The 17246-nt window shown below is 34.6% G+C and overlaps 1 protein-coding gene across 1 annotated transcript in view; it reads left to right on the forward strand.

Annotated features, from left to right (window-relative positions):
- CHRM2 (cholinergic receptor muscarinic 2) overlaps window positions 1-11889 on the forward strand; it is a 155539-nt gene extending 143650 nt beyond the window's left edge. Inside the window, exon 3 of the mRNA XM_055284141.2 lies at window positions 6463-11889. Within this exon, the coding sequence (XP_055140116.1) occupies window positions 6509-7909 (1401 nt within the window). The 5' untranslated portion in view covers window positions 6463-6508 and the 3' untranslated portion in view covers window positions 7910-11889. The remainder of the gene's footprint in view (window positions 1-6462) is intronic.
- Window positions 11890-17246: the final 5357 nt, after the last annotated feature.

A 17246-nucleotide genomic window follows, 5' to 3' on the forward strand; every position in this document is an offset into this window, starting at 1 on the left:
GAACTCTGCCATTTTTTGATAAGGTGTTCAAATAGCAGCAGAATTAAAAAATCTATAGGAAGCATGTATACTAAGATTACATTTTTAAAACAAAAATTAAAGAAATAGAAACAATTATAAATTAGACATTACTTGAACTCTTCTTCATTTCCAAACTTCCTTCTTGTTCTGAAATTTTTTTATACAATTACATGTCTTCTCTGTCACTGGATTTCGGCTGTTATCAACCATGGATTCATTTTTTTCTTGACTTTTCTATTTCTTCTAGAAAACGTTTTTAATGGGGCAGGTTTTGTGCCATTGTGTAATATAGTGGAAATAACATGGTCCAGGAGTCAGATAGACCTAAATTTGAATCACAGCACTTGCTAGGTCTGTTATCATTATCATCTGTACAATTGGAAAAGATAATAGTCATTCTTTTCAGGGCTATTGTGAGAATTAAATAAAATAACATGCAAAAATCCCAAAACTCAGATTACTTATGTATTGATAATTCATTATTAGCTTATTACATTAGAAATTCACCTACAAAAGCATTCATCATACATCAGGCATCCTGCCTGACTTAGCAGTGTGTGAAGAAAATTCCATTTGTTTTTTATTTAATTCTCCACTTGTATCTAAATGTATATCAGTTTATTTTTTAATTATATTAATTCTCTCTGTAACAATTCAAAAAAATCTGTCATTGTCAATATTTAGAACTTTTTTTGTCCATTGATGTGAATACTTATATGGGAATCTATTCATTAATTCACATGGCGATAGATTTTTATGATGATTAATTTTAAGACAATTTTTTGAATCTTAAATGTCACATATTTTCATGTGCAGAACCCTACTTACTGACTCCCTAGCTTATTGTGAATGTCTCCTGCCCAAAGCCCCGGTATTGTCCTGGACACAATGATTCTCACTCTGTTATCTAAACCGAGGTCCTAACTTGATGTCAGGGTGTAGGACTTAGTCATATCAAGTCAGAAGGAGAAATGTGTGAGTGAGCAGTAGCAGCTACATGAGACTGTTCCTCTGCCAAAGACTGAGTATTCATAGTAGAGTCTGGAGTTGGGTGCCCTCGGTTTGAATCTCAAGTAGCTTAATTATTTGATATTTAGTTCAACATTTATAAAAGGAGTATCATAAACATCCTAACACTTCAGGAGTTGTTTTGGAGAGTAATTATGCTCAAGACATGTTAATTATCATTATCAGTAGTAGTATTGATAATTTAATATTATCGATAATTTAATATCATTGATAATGACAATTTAGTGTTACCTCTAACCCTGCGCCTCACACCTTCCCACTCTTAAGATAGCTGATACACACACATACACATACACATAATTTTCTGTTCACTCTTAAGAAAGGTGATAATTCTATACTCACTTGTCAAATTTTAACATTAACAGCACTTAATACTTAATACTAACAGGTTATAGTCCAGAGACATTATCTCACTTTCATCCTTACTACAACTCTGAAAGAAAAGAGGGTTATTATTATTCCTGTTTGAGAAAAAAGAAAATCGAGGTTCATGAAATTTAAATGACATGCTCAGAGTCACACAGCTAATAATTAAGAACAAAGATTAGCACCCACACCTTTTCAAGGAAGATGTTAAACTGTGGTTCTGTCTTCCCTGCCATGTATGGGAAGTCAAGTAGTGAAGAAACTGAGGGCAGAAACATTGTCTTGTAAGTTTCCATAGTACTTCCAGGCCTTAGTCATAAACTAGGCAGTAAAATACCAAATGGGCTATTGCTATACACTTGCTGTCTTAAGATGCTGAGTTCTTGAAGGTCATCTTCATTGTGTAGTCTCTTGTGATTATGTTATTTCATCAACTTTTATTGCTTTAACACCACCCTACGATGCCACACCAGAACTAAAAACTTTTACAGAAATTTAAAGAGCAGAATCGGCATGCAGTTTGCAGGAGGAAACTGCTTTCTTTAGAGGAAGAGGAACAATTCTACGTGGCCTGTGCATCATGCTGAGAGAAAGAAATGACAGCCTTCCACTGCTTGCGATTGCTTCTAAGAAAAATGTTTTCTGCTTTTACATACAGTATTAGTATAATCAAGCAAATATTATAACTCTAAAAATTCAGAGACTATAATTGCAACTAAGTTTGTTAATATTACATAAATGTATTATGTTCTACCTGAGTAAGAATTCCAGTTTACCGGAAACCAAATGTCTTAAACTAGCAACCCCTGAGTGTAGTTCATCACTGTCCTGCTGCCTAACAATTCCACACATTACTGGATAGAGTATAATTCTTCAAAGGGCAAGGGAAACAGAGCAAGTGTATATAACTGCAAGGTAAGGATGTTGGTTTTAGTTGTAGATTATTTACTCATTAGCTTTGTGATTGTGATCAAGAATAATTTGCTTTAACCACTTGTGCAACCTCAATTTTCTTTATCACGTAAAGGGGATGATAGAACCTGTTCCACAAATTTTACATAGTTGTTAATGTTAAGTGAGATAATATATATTTGAGGCATGATATTCAGCTTCTCTAATACCAAATCTGTATTAGTTAGGAATCTCCAGAAAGACAGAACCAATAGGATATGTATGTACACGTGTATATATATATATATGGATTTATTAGGAGAATTGGTTCACGTGTTTATGGTGGCTGAGAAGTCCCATGACAAGCCATCCACAAGCCTGAGACCCCAGGATGCATGGCTTAGGCTAACTAAGTCCAAAGGCCTCGGAACTAGGGAAGTGGATGGTATAACTCTTAGAATGGGGCCGAAACCCTCAGCACCCTAGGGCTCCTGGTGTAAGTCCTGGAGTTCAAAGCCCGGTCTGCCTGGAATTCTGATGTCCGAGACCGCAGAAGAAAAGTCCATCACAGTTTCCGAGAGAGATCAAGTCACCTTCTGAAATTGTTCTCACTGGGCTCTGGCCAATTGGATGGTGCACTCCAACACTGAGGGCAAAATTCCCCATCTAGTCCACTCACACTCAAACATGAATTCCCTCTGGAAACACCCTCACAGACACATCTGAATTACTATTTTATCAGGTTTCTAGGTATTCCTTAATTCTGCCAAGTTGACACCTAAAATTAAGTTCGCAAGTCCACCACTTGTCAGCCTAGTGCTCATATACATCTCCTCAAACTATATGTTATTTCCAAATAAAAACAGTAACAAGGTGATGGTTCCACCTAACATGATGCAGGCAACGTGATGAGACTATCCTGCATACAAGTGAAATGCCAATCCCTCTTCCAGAATTCAGCTTTCAGGATTTCAACATTCAGAATTTTAATCTTTCAGGATTGTAATTTTGGGGATTTTGGACCTTAGCAATTTAGATCATCAAACTAGTTGATTTTGAATCCCTACTTTTCAACATAAGTGTTATTCATTATTCTCCAGAGGAAATTATCAAAAATCTTCTTTTTTTGTTATTATACTTTAGGTTTTAGGGTACATGTGCACTAAAAACTAGAATATAAGTCCTATACTTTATCAAAATTATGAATAATTAAAATGCAGAGCCAATACATTCATTTTTTGTATTTTTCAAACTAAGTGAATTAATATTAACATTTCATGAAACAGATACACATATAGCTCAACTCCAAACTGTCCATGAATTTATCTAATAAACAGAGAAAATGCTGCTTATAAGCAAGTCACAATTCTGATCTTATAGTTAGCTGAGCTATTAAGAAATTGTTGAAATAAGAACTGGGATAATAAAATGTTTTTGTTCAAATAAATTACCATGAATACTCAATTGTATGATTAATTGCAAAAAAGGATTGTCAAAGAGAAATCTGATTAAAATAATTCAACTGATCTAAGTTGCATTCCATTAACATCCTTTCCCTGATTAAACTCTTCAATATTTCCCAATGAGCTGCAGGCATGCACATGTAATATTACATATAATCACCTTTTTGCTTAAATAAAATTATATTCTGTAATAATCTATGTCTCACTATGATTATGTCGTCTTCTAACTATATAACTTTCCACAGCAATGCCAGGACACAAATATCTACCTGTTTTAATAGCTGCATAATATTCCATTGTAAAAGTATTCCATAATATATTTAACCAATCCCTTGTCAATGAATAGTTTTAATATTTCTAGGGATTTTTTGCTATAACAACATTTCTGAGTGAACATACTTGAGTAGACCTCTTTGTACATTTTTATGACTATATCTGAAAGACACATTCCTAGATGTGGCATTCCTGAGACAAGTGTTTCTTAATAAATTTTTATAGATATAGATTTAAAGTTCTATAGATAATAAATTTTTTATCTATAGATTATTATCTATAGATAATAAATTTTTATAGATATAGATTTAAAGTTCTATAGATAACACAGCTAATAATTAAGAACAAAGATTAGCACCCACACCTTTTCAAGGAAGATGTTAAACTGTGGTTCTGTCTTCCCTGCCATGTATGGGAAGTCAAGTAGTGAAGAAACTGAGGGCAGAAACATTGTCTTGTAAGTTTCCATAGTACTTCCAGTCCTTCGTGGTGGTTACCCCACTAGTCCTACCAAAAGTATTCAACACTATCATTAATACTATGGATGGAAAAATGTTTTACACTGTTTGGATTTGCATCTTTAAACTGTGGGGTTGAGTATCATTTCATATGTTTAAAAGCCATTAATGTTTAATTTTTCTTTGATTGAACTACTACATCAATGTTTTAGATTATTCATCTTTCATCTTTCCTTTTTTGCCAAAACTCTATTATATTAAAGACATTGGATAATTTTCTATCATGCAATTTACAAATATTGTTTCTCAATTGTTATTTTGACTTTTTTGCTCTATGCAAAAATTTTAAAGGAATATGCAATAGTTACATATATTTTCCTTTCTGGCTTCTGAATTTTGGGTCTTATTATATTAAGGCCAAATCCCATTAATTGGGTTTTGTCAAATAAAATACTGGAAAACAATTGACTTTCCAAAGCAGAATAAATTATTTGTTTAAATGTTATTTGTGTTATGAAGTTGCTTACCAAATTATTTTCTACATGGATTTCAAGGGCAAACCACTGCCCATTTCTTTGTAATTAATAGCATCCAAACTAATCAATATTCCCAAATTTTAATTTCTCAACAATGCTTATTTTCTGACAGCTCGCAGCAATTTTTTCAAAAAGAGGTGGAACTTGGGCTAGTTTCTCCTTCAGATGCTGTTTCTCCAGAAATGTGTCATATCTCTTTGGTGAATCCTTAACTTTCTTCTCTAAATCCCCAATATACATTTTCCCTTATGAAAGATCACTCAATTGTCATCAGACTTCGATGATATTATCTCAAAAATGATGATTATGTGTTTACTTACACACAACAGGATAGGGAAATAAGAAGTGCATTCAGGTTTAATAATTGCTTCTTCATCAACCCATGTCTGCCACCAGGCAGAGACCTTGTTTTAATCATCATTGAACGTCCAGAACCCCTAACTAAGAGAAGCTGCTCAATAGATATGTGAGCACAAAGTGAAAGAATGAATGATCGAACAAACTGGGATTTCATCTTTCTGAGACTTAGTTCCTTCTACAAAACAAAAAGGTTGGCAGAAAGAATAGTAAGATAATAGATTTGATAGTGGTTTGAAAAATAAAACATTCAGAAAAGTGGTATTTTCTCCCATAATTTTGTCTTCTTATTGATGTATTAATTTGTATGTCTATTCCAGAAATCTCTTTATGCTTTGGAAAGTCTTATGCATAATTTTGGCTTATTCAGTTCAATATGCATTTAATAAGCAAATATTCTTTTGTAAGATATGGAATATTAGAAATGCTGACTATGTAATACTGATTACAAGTATGAAATAAAATAGAGGCCAGAGGAAAATAATTCTCATCTAGGGAGAGTATATTGGCTAATAAAATATTATTATATTATCTTTATTTTCACCATCCTCAGTATTATTGTGAAAAAGGCTTAGAGCTTCCATGAGGAAAGGCACTGTTAACTATAAAAGTCACACATTCAATATTATACATTCTATGCTTTCTTCTATAATTGTGTCCTCTCACTAGTTTACTAATTTTTATGTCTATTCCAGGAATCTCTTTATGTTTTAGAAAGTGTTGTTTGTAATTTTGGTTAATTTAATTCAATTTATCAGTATTATGCTAAGTTTCATTGACTGATGAGACATATAGGTAGATAGGTAAGTAGATAGATACTCATATCTGGATAAGGACATATTCAAAACATTCCTGGACTTCAAGTTCATTGCTAGCCTGAAAGGTCCTTCTGAATCCTCCATTTAAAGGTCTTGCTTTTTATATGGGGAATTGAGGCAGGTAGACACAGTAATCATGCAGGGGAAGGGAGATTTGGGAGAAAATAATGTGGTTTAAAAGGAAAAAACATTATGTATTTTAAAGCAATGTTTATATTATGTTTGTTAATTTTATTCTATTTCTTTGCAGGTTTAAATGTTTATTTGCTACTTGGCTACTGATTAGAGAACACAAAATGAATAACTCAACAAACTCCTCTAACAATAGCCTGGCTCTTACCAGTCCTTATAAGACATTTGAAGTGGTGTTTATTGTCCTGGTGGCTGGATCCCTCAGTTTGGTGACCATTATCGGGAACATCCTAGTCATGGTTTCCATTAAAGTCAACCGCCACCTCCAGACCGTCAACAATTACTTTTTGTTCAGCTTGGCCTGTGCTGACCTTATCATAGGTGTTTTCTCCATGAACTTGTACACCCTCTACACTGTGATTGGCTACTGGCCTTTGGGGCCTGTGGTGTGTGACCTTTGGCTAGCCCTGGACTATGTGGTCAGCAATGCCTCAGTTATGAATCTGCTCATCATCAGCTTTGACAGGTATTTCTGTGTCACAAAACCTCTGACCTACCCAGTCAAGCGGACCACAAAAATGGCAGGTATGATGATTGCAGCTGCCTGGGTCCTCTCTTTCATCCTCTGGGCTCCAGCCATTCTCTTCTGGCAGTTCATTGTAGGGGTGAGAACTGTGGAGGATGGGGAGTGCTACATTCAGTTTTTTTCCAATGCTGCTGTCACCTTTGGTACAGCCATTGCAGCCTTCTATTTGCCAGTGATCATCATGACTGTGCTATATTGGCACATATCCCGAGCCAGCAAGAGCAGGATAAAGAAGGACAAGAAGGAGCCTGTTGCCAACCAAGACCCCGTTTCTCCAAGTCTGGTACAAGGAAGGATAGTGAAGCCAAACAATAACAACATGCCCAGCAGTGACGATGGCCTGGAGCACAACAAAATCCAGAATGGCAAAGCCCCCAGAGATCCTGTGACTGAAAACTGTGTTCAGGGAGAGGAGAAGGAGAGCTCCAATGACTCCACCTCAGTCAGTGCTGTTGCCTCTAATATGAGAGATGACGAAATAACCCAGGATGAAAACACAGTTTCCACTTCCCTGGGGCATTCCAAAGATGAGAACTCTAAGCAAACATGCATCAGAATTGGCACCAAGACCCCAAAAAATGACTCATGTACCCCAACTAATACCACCGTAGAGGTAGTGGGGTCTTCAGGTCAGAATGGTGATGAAAAGCAGAACATTGTAGCCCGCAAGATTGTGAAGATGACTAAGCAGCCTGCAAAAAAGAAGCCTCCTCCTTCCCGGGAAAAGAAAGTCACCAGGACAATCTTGGCTATTCTGTTGGCTTTCATCATCACTTGGGCCCCATACAATGTCATGGTGCTCATTAACACCTTTTGTGCACCTTGCATCCCCAACACTGTGTGGACAATTGGTTACTGGCTTTGTTACATCAACAGCACTATCAACCCTGCCTGCTATGCACTTTGTAATGCCACCTTCAAGAAGACCTTTAAACACCTTCTCATGTGTCATTATAAGAACATAGGCGCTACAAGGTAAAACATCTTTGAAAAAGATAGAAGGAGGGCAAGGGGAGCTTGAGAAGAATAAAAGGGATAAACGAGCTCCTAGTTTTAAAATCTCTGCCATTGCACTTTATAGTCTGATTACAAAATGTGCAATTCAGGAGCCCAGCAGTGACACACTTATCATGACTAGGCTCCAGTTTGCAAAAATTGCACCTTATAAACTGTCAGTATTAGGAGCAATGAGACAATGAAAGAAACATGTTGGGATTGTGGATTTAAGAAACGATATACTCTTTCTCATACTCTCTTGAAGAAGGGCTTCTGAATCTACAATTTTATCAGTCTCTGCACAAGAGGAATAACCTTGTTCCTTTTTTGTTACTTTTGTTGTTATTGTTCTCATGTGTCCTTAAGAGAAGGAAATGCCACAGTTACAAGGTAAACATGGAGACTTAAACATAAAGAAATAGGCACTATACAATGGGGACGTAAAGAAAGAAAATCAAAGAAGGATGCAGAAATCGCCTCCCGAGTGTTAAGCATATTTTATTCTTTTGTTACAGTCCTATTTAGAGGATTGCAATGTAATAAATGCTTATTTTTTGCCTTTCTTTTTCCCACCATGAAGAGAAAGCGAGTAAACAAAAATCCCAACTAAGTCACACCATTTTTCTTCTTTTTATGCCATTATTTTGTACATCCCTGTTCTATATTGCTTATAAGCAAAATCTACAGGACTTGCACTAAATCTAGCCAGAGACAGCCATGAAAATGGACGTTTCACCCCTCCTCATTGTGTCCTTTGCATTCGTTGGGGATATCAAGGCCTATAAGGATTTAGTGCACTTATGATCCTATATGCGAAATGTTTAAACCAATCTGATTTTCTCCTAAATAGCCTTTTATTTCAACAGAATATCCTACCTAAAACATAAACCTGTTTAAGAAACCAATGTCATTGTAAAGTTGAGGTTTCATCAAATTAAATAATGGACGATCTAGTTGGACCAAGTTTATTAAAGTCAGGTGAATTTTAAGATTAAAAAATAGAAGTTTAGGACATTCTATTTCAACCTGAATTTGCCTGACCCATGTATGAAATGTTAACTTATAGAAAATGAACTCCTGACTTTGTCAGCAGAAAGGAATGCTGTTTTACTTATTTAGAATCCTAAACAGGATTAACATACTCACGTAGCACCAGTGATTTCTGGGCCAGTCCCTAGAGGATAGGACCTTTTATCCAATGCCTGCTAAAGGATGATATTCAAATTATAATCAAGTGAGGTTGTCTGCAATTATCCTATGACCCAGTGAAAGGGGAAAAACGATATTTTTAAAACTATTACTGAAAAAATTACATATTCCATATTCCTCAAATTGTCAATTCTCCCTAACATTATTTAACTTCAAAATTCTCTTATCAATAGAATTATAGTAATCCTTGTGACAGAAATGTAGTGGCTAACTAAATAGAGGCCAAACGAGCTCACAGAATCTGACAGAAGGATGTAGGTGGCTGTTGCCATGCCACATCTCACCATCTAATTCCAGACCATAATAATCATGTCAGGAACTATTATCTAAGTGGTGGCATTATATAGAATCTTGCCACATAGAGATTTTTTATTTGGTCGTCTAAATAAATTTAGGATTAGGATTATACGGATTCACATATAACTAGTTATTTTTATCCTTTATATTTTTCTTACACTATTTGCTGTAGTTTTCCAATGAGATTTTCTAAAAATGGCTCAATCAATGGAAATCAAATTATAAATGCATTTGCAAATTTCATATTTTGGATTTTAGATTTATGATATCTTGTCCAGTAATAATAATGTTAGTTACATGGTAAATTTGTCAATATTAGACCCCAGCACTTAAAAGAGTGATTTTGTATGATTAGCCTCATTGATGCCACCTCAACAATTTGGAAAGTTAAGGAGGAAAAAAAGCATGAGGAACAAAAAAAAACCAAAAAAGTTGTAAGTTAGTAAGAAGCAAATTGCCAGCAGTATTTATATTTGACTTATCCTTCGTAAAAACAATTTCCTGTTTAAATAACTTCAGTCATTACACTCCCCCCAAAGTAATCTTCCATATTTAAAGCATTCATTTATAGAGATTCGCTTACCTACAGTTACTTCAACATGCACTTTTACATTTTAAATTCATATTTATTTTCATATTGTTTATTCAAATGAAGGAATCAATTGAATGGAAATAACATCAAGCCAGTGGGCTCCTCGAGTTTCTGAAAACCAGGGAATTGACTAGCCAAGTATTTCCCTTTTAATTAATTGTATTATTATGATGTAGATTTGGCTTCAGTTGGGAAGAACCCTTTGGCGTCAAGGATTCAGGATTCAGGGTCTTTTTTTGTTTGCTCTAACAATCCAACGCACCATGAGTCAAGCTGTCTTTTAGTCTCTGCTGCCATTGTATCCTTCCTTTTCCTCCCTCTGTTATTGATCCTTGCCACAGCCACCGCAACCTCATTGAAAGAGAAACTGTCACGTTAAAGAAAGAAATCGAAGATAGACTGACACCACGGAAACTTTGTCAGACAGATCAGAAAAATGGAAGGAATACTGAAAATGATAGATGATTGGAGAGATATGGAGATTATATTCAAGGATTTTTATTAACCACTGCTGGATTTGTCTATTTCAGAGGCTCTCAAACAGAGACAATTCCCCTCTCCCTGATAGGGGACACGTAGCAATGTGTAAAGATATTTTTGGTTGCCACACTGGGAGGAATGCTATTGGTATCTAGTGCATAGAGGCTGGGAATGCTGCTAAATAGCCTATAATGCTCAGGACATTTTCCCCCAACCCCTTTAAACAAATATTATTTGGCTAAAAATGTCAATAGTGCCAAGGTTGAGAAATTCTTGTCTACTTTAAGGGATTTCTAAAGCTTGCCTCTTATTAGTGGGAAAATAATCCTGCATTATTTTTAGAATATCAATGCAAATTGCTCACCTGTTAGAAAAAGGTAATACTCACCAATCATGTATCAGAAACACTTTCTCTTGAGTCTGGTGTATGTGTCAGTCACAGATTGGGAACTCAGGCCACATCTACATATCAAAAATCACCAGACTATGCATATCGCACATCTTTTTTCCAGCATCTTAATGTTCAATTATGATTGCCACAAATCTAGTCAATTGAGGTTGCAGTAGTTGGCCATCAAAATATTGGCAGTTGATATGATCAGTTTCTACTGGAGCTGCAATTTTTCCTTTCAAAAAATATTAAGAGCCTCTTTCAGGAACAATATCATTTATCTTCTTTGCATTTACTGGAAAGGTGAATCTGTAAGATCTTTATTTTTTCTCTCCTCATAGCAATAATGTAGCTATCCCAGAGTGATCTTATAAGAAGAGGAGATTAAGAATATGGAAAAAGTCTGTTCATTTCTTCGAAACAAGAAATGATTTTCCTTTTACCAGTTCATCATTAATTTAATGCCAGCTCCCAAGTATTAGGGCAGAGTAATCAATATGACAAGCCACAAGGGGTAAGCTTTCTGATTTGAAATGTACAAGCTGGATGTCCAACATACTCCTGCTCTTTGTTCATCCACTGCTTTTTTTGATCCTGAAGATCTGACATTGGGAGAGATGGGAATTCAAAATGATGGCAACAATTACGCCACAATGCAGTCTGTTTTTATTTTCTCCTACTTAGTTCATTGATGGTTTCCTCCCTCGCCCCAGTTTGATAATATCCCTTTCAACAACCATAGTACCGGTGTTGCAAATAGTTTAGGAAAGCACCCAAAGCTGGATGAAATTGTGCAAAGTGTATTCTCAGCATGTATATTCAATATCATGCCTCTTAAAAATGCTTCTCTTAAAGGGTGCACGCTGTAGCATGAAATGTGTGCATATTTAATGTATCTTCCTGGAATATGCTATGTGCTAAATATATATATATATATTCTATAAATAAAATAAAATGTACAATAGAAATACATATTTCTGTATGCAAATAAATATATTATACACAAACTCTTAATATGCAATATGGTATATGTTGCTTCTGAGTAAAAAAGTTGATTTTATATGCCCAATTTTCAAAGAAAATAGCATTTGCATTTGAAAGAAGAGATTTAAGAACAGTCAAAATCCCATATTAAGATTAAACTATTTTATGATCTTCACGAGCAGGGCAGATTTTAAATATCTCTTATAGGAATGAATTAATAATTTGTTCTGGTATCACTCTATGTGACAACAATGCTTTATTCGCCTGTGCCCCTGACATGCCTCTTCTGACTAGAATCTTCCCAGCTGGTACTGTTCCAACAGCTGTGTTGATCTAGTGTCTGATTACTTGATGAGGTTGCAACCAACCCTTTCTCATACAGTTTCACTCTCTTCCAAATTAACTGATTTTAGTGGAATAAAAAATAATCATACTGGGAGAAAAGGATGACCTTCAGAATGTTTTTCATTCTGACAAGGTAAAATTTGTATAAGCATCATATTTTAATAAACCACTCTTTTCAATTTGGGTCCAATACAACATCCCATACATTAAATTCCAGAAATGTTTAATGAGGTATAGTATAATATTAGAAGTTTCCCCATGAAATTTTAAGTGGGTTGTTTTTTTTCTAAGTGGCCTGTATTTTCTCAATAGCAATCCTCTTCCTTTCCTTGTTTTCCTCTCAACTACCCACATTTCTGAGAACATTTGCATTGATCCATTAGCACAAATCTGTAGTTAGCTAATACAGTTATAATATTAGTTGACATTGGACGTGCAATTCCAGGAGATGTTTACATTTTAATATAAAAAGTGTAAATACTGAACATTTAAAGGATTACTATTACAGCTTTTAGATACCAAGTCATGCAGTGGTAGTCATTTTTTAATTAATTTGAGTTCTCTTCAAATTTTAAGGCATAATTCTATGTCTATTTACTTTCTAAATTTTACCTATGACAATTCACACTGTGAATTGTTGTCTTTGTCTATACCAAAGCCATTTCTAGAAAAAGAAAATATTTGAGTTTTTTATCAATTCCTATTAGTTTTATATTGTTCCAGTGAAGTGTTCTCATTTCATTTTTGAGAACTGAATTGAATTCTGTATCGATGAAATGCCAAATGCTATTCCTGACTAGATGATTGCAAATATTGAAACAGCAAAAACATCTTGCCATCATTAAGGAAGAATTTTCCACCTCATAACATGTTTCCAATATTTTCTCTCTTGGGAAGCTTTTAGTGCCATGCTCTTAACACCAGGGATTAAAACTAACCATAATGATAAATTTACTTGAAGCATCATTAGAATAATGTCTCAATTTGTTTTCTGTTGATATAACAGAATACTTGAGACTGGGCAATTTATAAGGAAAAGAGGTTTATTTGGCTCATGGTTCTGGAGGCTGGAAAGTTCAAAATAGGGCTGCTGTACCTGGTTAGGGCCTCATGCTGCACTCTAACATGGTGGATGCAATTACATGGTGGAAGCCTGTGCAAAAGAGGCAAAATACAAGGGACAATCTCACTTTATAATGACCTACTTTTGTGGTAACTAACCTAGACCAGCAAGAATGCACTCTCTCTAGCAAAAGGGCATTAATTCCTTCAGAAAGGGGCACCCCTGATGACATAAATATCTCTTAAAGGTCCCACCACCTCTCAACACTGTTACACTTGGGACCAAGTCTCAATATCAGTTTTGGTGGAGACAAACCATACTCAAGCCATAGCACATATCAAAGTTTAAAGACAAATACAATAGATGCTTAACTTCTGTCTGTGATATCTCCACTAAAATATATGTTTTAAGCATATATTTTTCTATCATCGCCTACATCATGTATTTTTCCAGAGACTGCATTTAAACACATTCTTTTTCCTTTCATATGAGTATTAAGAAAGAATCATTCTGCTATAATGTTGTTTAGAATTAACGGCAAGTAAAAAAATTTGCATTTAAGAAGTAATCCATCAACCTCTCCCTCCTTAACACACACATACACACACAAAGAAACATACACAACCATACATACTCAGGTACAGAAACACACATATGCCCATACAAATACACACACATACATGCATACAAACACACACAGGTCTCATCCTGTCTATCTTGACAGTGCCCAGATGCATAACCTTTCTACTACTTCTAAAAGCATTTGGAATGTTACTAGAGTAGGCCATTGACTTCTAGAGTTCAGCTGAGTGGTGTTGAAGAAAAAATTCTATTTGCTCCTCTTTGCTCGATGGTCAGTTCCCTGCACAGTTTTCTAAATCTGTTAGAATCACATGAGTGAGTTTTAGCTCTCTATCTGCCACCAACAGCCTTCCAGTTGTCTGCAGGCCATCTCTTCATCACATACCAGTGATTACATGGGGTCATGGTGAGAAAACATGTTTATATCAGAGAAATATGTCATAACACATACAAAACATATCTATAAATTCATATCTTCACAATGGGTGTCCTCAAGCACTACGCTACTATATAAGATGGTGCTTTAAATGTCAGCATAACTATCTAGAGTGCTGAGGAAACAGTGATACCTTCTCTGCACATTTCTTCCAAAAATCCCTCTCAGACTTTTTTTTAGGCATATAGCTCTTTGTACTTATGGAACGTATAGAAATTTAGAAATGAAGCTTACAGTTAATATGCAACGGATGATCAAATGGTCAAAATGTCTTGTGTCCTGAGTTAATAAACAAGAAAGCCATGTATGCATCTTCCATCTTGCAGGAAAAGTAAGATTAACAATCTCATTATTTTTATTTTCTTGGTATCTCACATTTAAAAATTATTAATAAAGAAGTAAATGAAAGTAATTTAAACATCAAATATTAAGTGGTTGAACAATATAATTTCCACTTTTCTCAGTCCTACTGGATAACTTAACCTGCATGGAAAATATAATCTGAACAAGTTTGTGTTTAAGCAGAAAAAAATCCATAAGGAATGAAATTTAGAATGAAACAGGAATGATAAAATATGAAGTCCCAGTGAGAAAAGAAAATAAATTATCCCTCAACTCTCTCAAATGAATAATAAAAGTTTAACAGAATTTCTTTTATTAAGCCATTATTATTATTTATTATTTTGGAAAAATAAATTTTTGTAATGTTTTCTTATGTCCATTATGTTTTTTCTTATGTCTACATACTTCATCTCTTTTTAGTATTTTTTTATCTTTTAAAATGTTTTAAAGGTAATTTTTATAAATGTTTTGAGAGGCAAACACAAAAATTGCTATTTTTCTGAGGATTGCTTTTAATTTGTGTTGTAGTTGACACTGCTACTTCAGAAAGCAAAACCAATTTTTAAAAAATATAGTCATGCATATTTTAACAACAGGGATGCATGCTGAGAAATGTTTCTCTAGGCAATTTTGTTGTTGTGTGAGCATCCTAGGGTGTACATACACAAATCTATACGGTATAGTCTACGTATTAGTCAGTGTTCTCTTATAGGGACAGAACTAGATAGATAGATAGATAGATAGATAGATAGATAGATAGATAGATAGATGGATGATAGATACATACATACATACATACATATATAAAGATATATATATAGGTATTTATATATATATAAAAATGGGAGTTTATTAAGTCTTAACTTATACTGATTATAAGGTCTTACAGTAAGCTGTCTGCAAGCTAAGCAGCAAGGAGAGCCAGTCTAAGTCCCAAAACTGAAGAACTTGGAGTCCGATGTTTGAGGGCAGTAAGCACCCGGCAGGGGAGAAACATGTAGGCTGGGAGGCTAGGCCCACCTCACTTTTTCACATTTTTCTGCCTGCTTTATATTCACTGGCAGCTGATTAGATTGTACTCACCAGATTAAGGGTGGATCTGTCTTTCCCAGCCCACTGACTCAATGTTAATCTCTTTTGGCAACACCCTCACAGACATGCCCAGAATTAATATTTTGAATTCTTCAATCCAGTCAAGTTGACACGCAAGATTAACCATCATAGCCTACTACACACCTAGGCTATATGGTATAGCCTATTGTATATTGTAGCCTGGACTACAAAGCTGTACAGCAAGTAACTGTACTGAATACTGTAGGTAGTTGCAAAAACAGTGGCATTTGTGTATCTAAATACATAAAAACATACAAAAAGTACAGTAAAATTACAGTATTATAATCTTATGGAATGGACTACTCATATGTGGACACCATCTTAGATGCAGTTTGTCCTTGACCAAATATTGTTAAGTGGTACATGGCTGTATAAGAAAACTGCTAATAATGACACATACACTAAATACCAAAAAAAAAAACCAGAAAAATATGGGCAAAGTGCAAAAATATAGCATACAATGAAAAAGCAATTCTATGTACTTAATGACTGCCATTTGTAATTATTTCTGAACAATATGCAGCAATTGCCACTGTGGTCTCATGGGCTCTAAAAGTTTGTTCACAAAGTGGTGGACACTGTCCCATGGCCACCCTGTGAAGTAATCTAGACTGTGCTATTTTAATGCAGATCTCAGCATGCACAATCAGCAGCTGGGAATGAGTCAGCATTAGTTATTAGTCCTAAATCAGGAAATTAAAGTCTATCGAGCCCCCGTTGGGTACAGAGTGTATGAGGAAGTCTACACTATCACAAACTTGGGAGAAATGAATGAAAATAAAGTTATTAAAATTTCAGACATGATGAAAATGGGATCTAAAGTTTGTTTCATGTATGCATACCTATTTGGAAGCAAATTTTAACAAACAGTATTTCCTGGCCATGTGCAGGTGAAATACTTTATGTAAATGACAAATTAGGATTATACTGTTAGCTATAATGATTTCTAAAAATTTGAATGACAAAGGAACGTGATCTCTTTCTTGTTTGTTTCCACTGCTTTACTTTTTTATGAGTAAGATATATAGCATTCACTTGAGAGAAATACACACGTAGTATAGAACCCTAGTCTTAAAAAATTCTGTAATAAAAGACAACTATTTAAATGTATGTGAATTCCAAATCACACAGGTTATTTAAGATTGAAAATTTATATACTAGAAAAATTGAAGAATGTTAGTATTCTTTAAAAAAGATATGTTTTATATTCTACAAATGGCATAAGGATAATTTTTGACAGGATCTTTAAAGATAATCCAAATTTATATATAAGTTGGATTAGAGATTATATATAACTATATACATATAGTTAGTTTTACTATCAAGTTCCTGTATTTATACAAGTGTGTATAATTATATACATATTATACGCTTTATTTATAAAAGAGAAAGAACATGTTTAAAGAAACAGTACTAGGAATTTAATGGAAAATGACTTGCAAATGCAGGGAATGAGGTATGTACCAATGGAAAATACTCAGCATAC

Source organism: Symphalangus syndactylus, chromosome 6, assembly GCF_028878055.3.
Source record: "Symphalangus syndactylus isolate Jambi chromosome 6, NHGRI_mSymSyn1-v2.1_pri, whole genome shotgun sequence".
NCBI lineage: Eukaryota > Metazoa > Chordata > Mammalia > Primates > Hylobatidae > Symphalangus > Symphalangus syndactylus.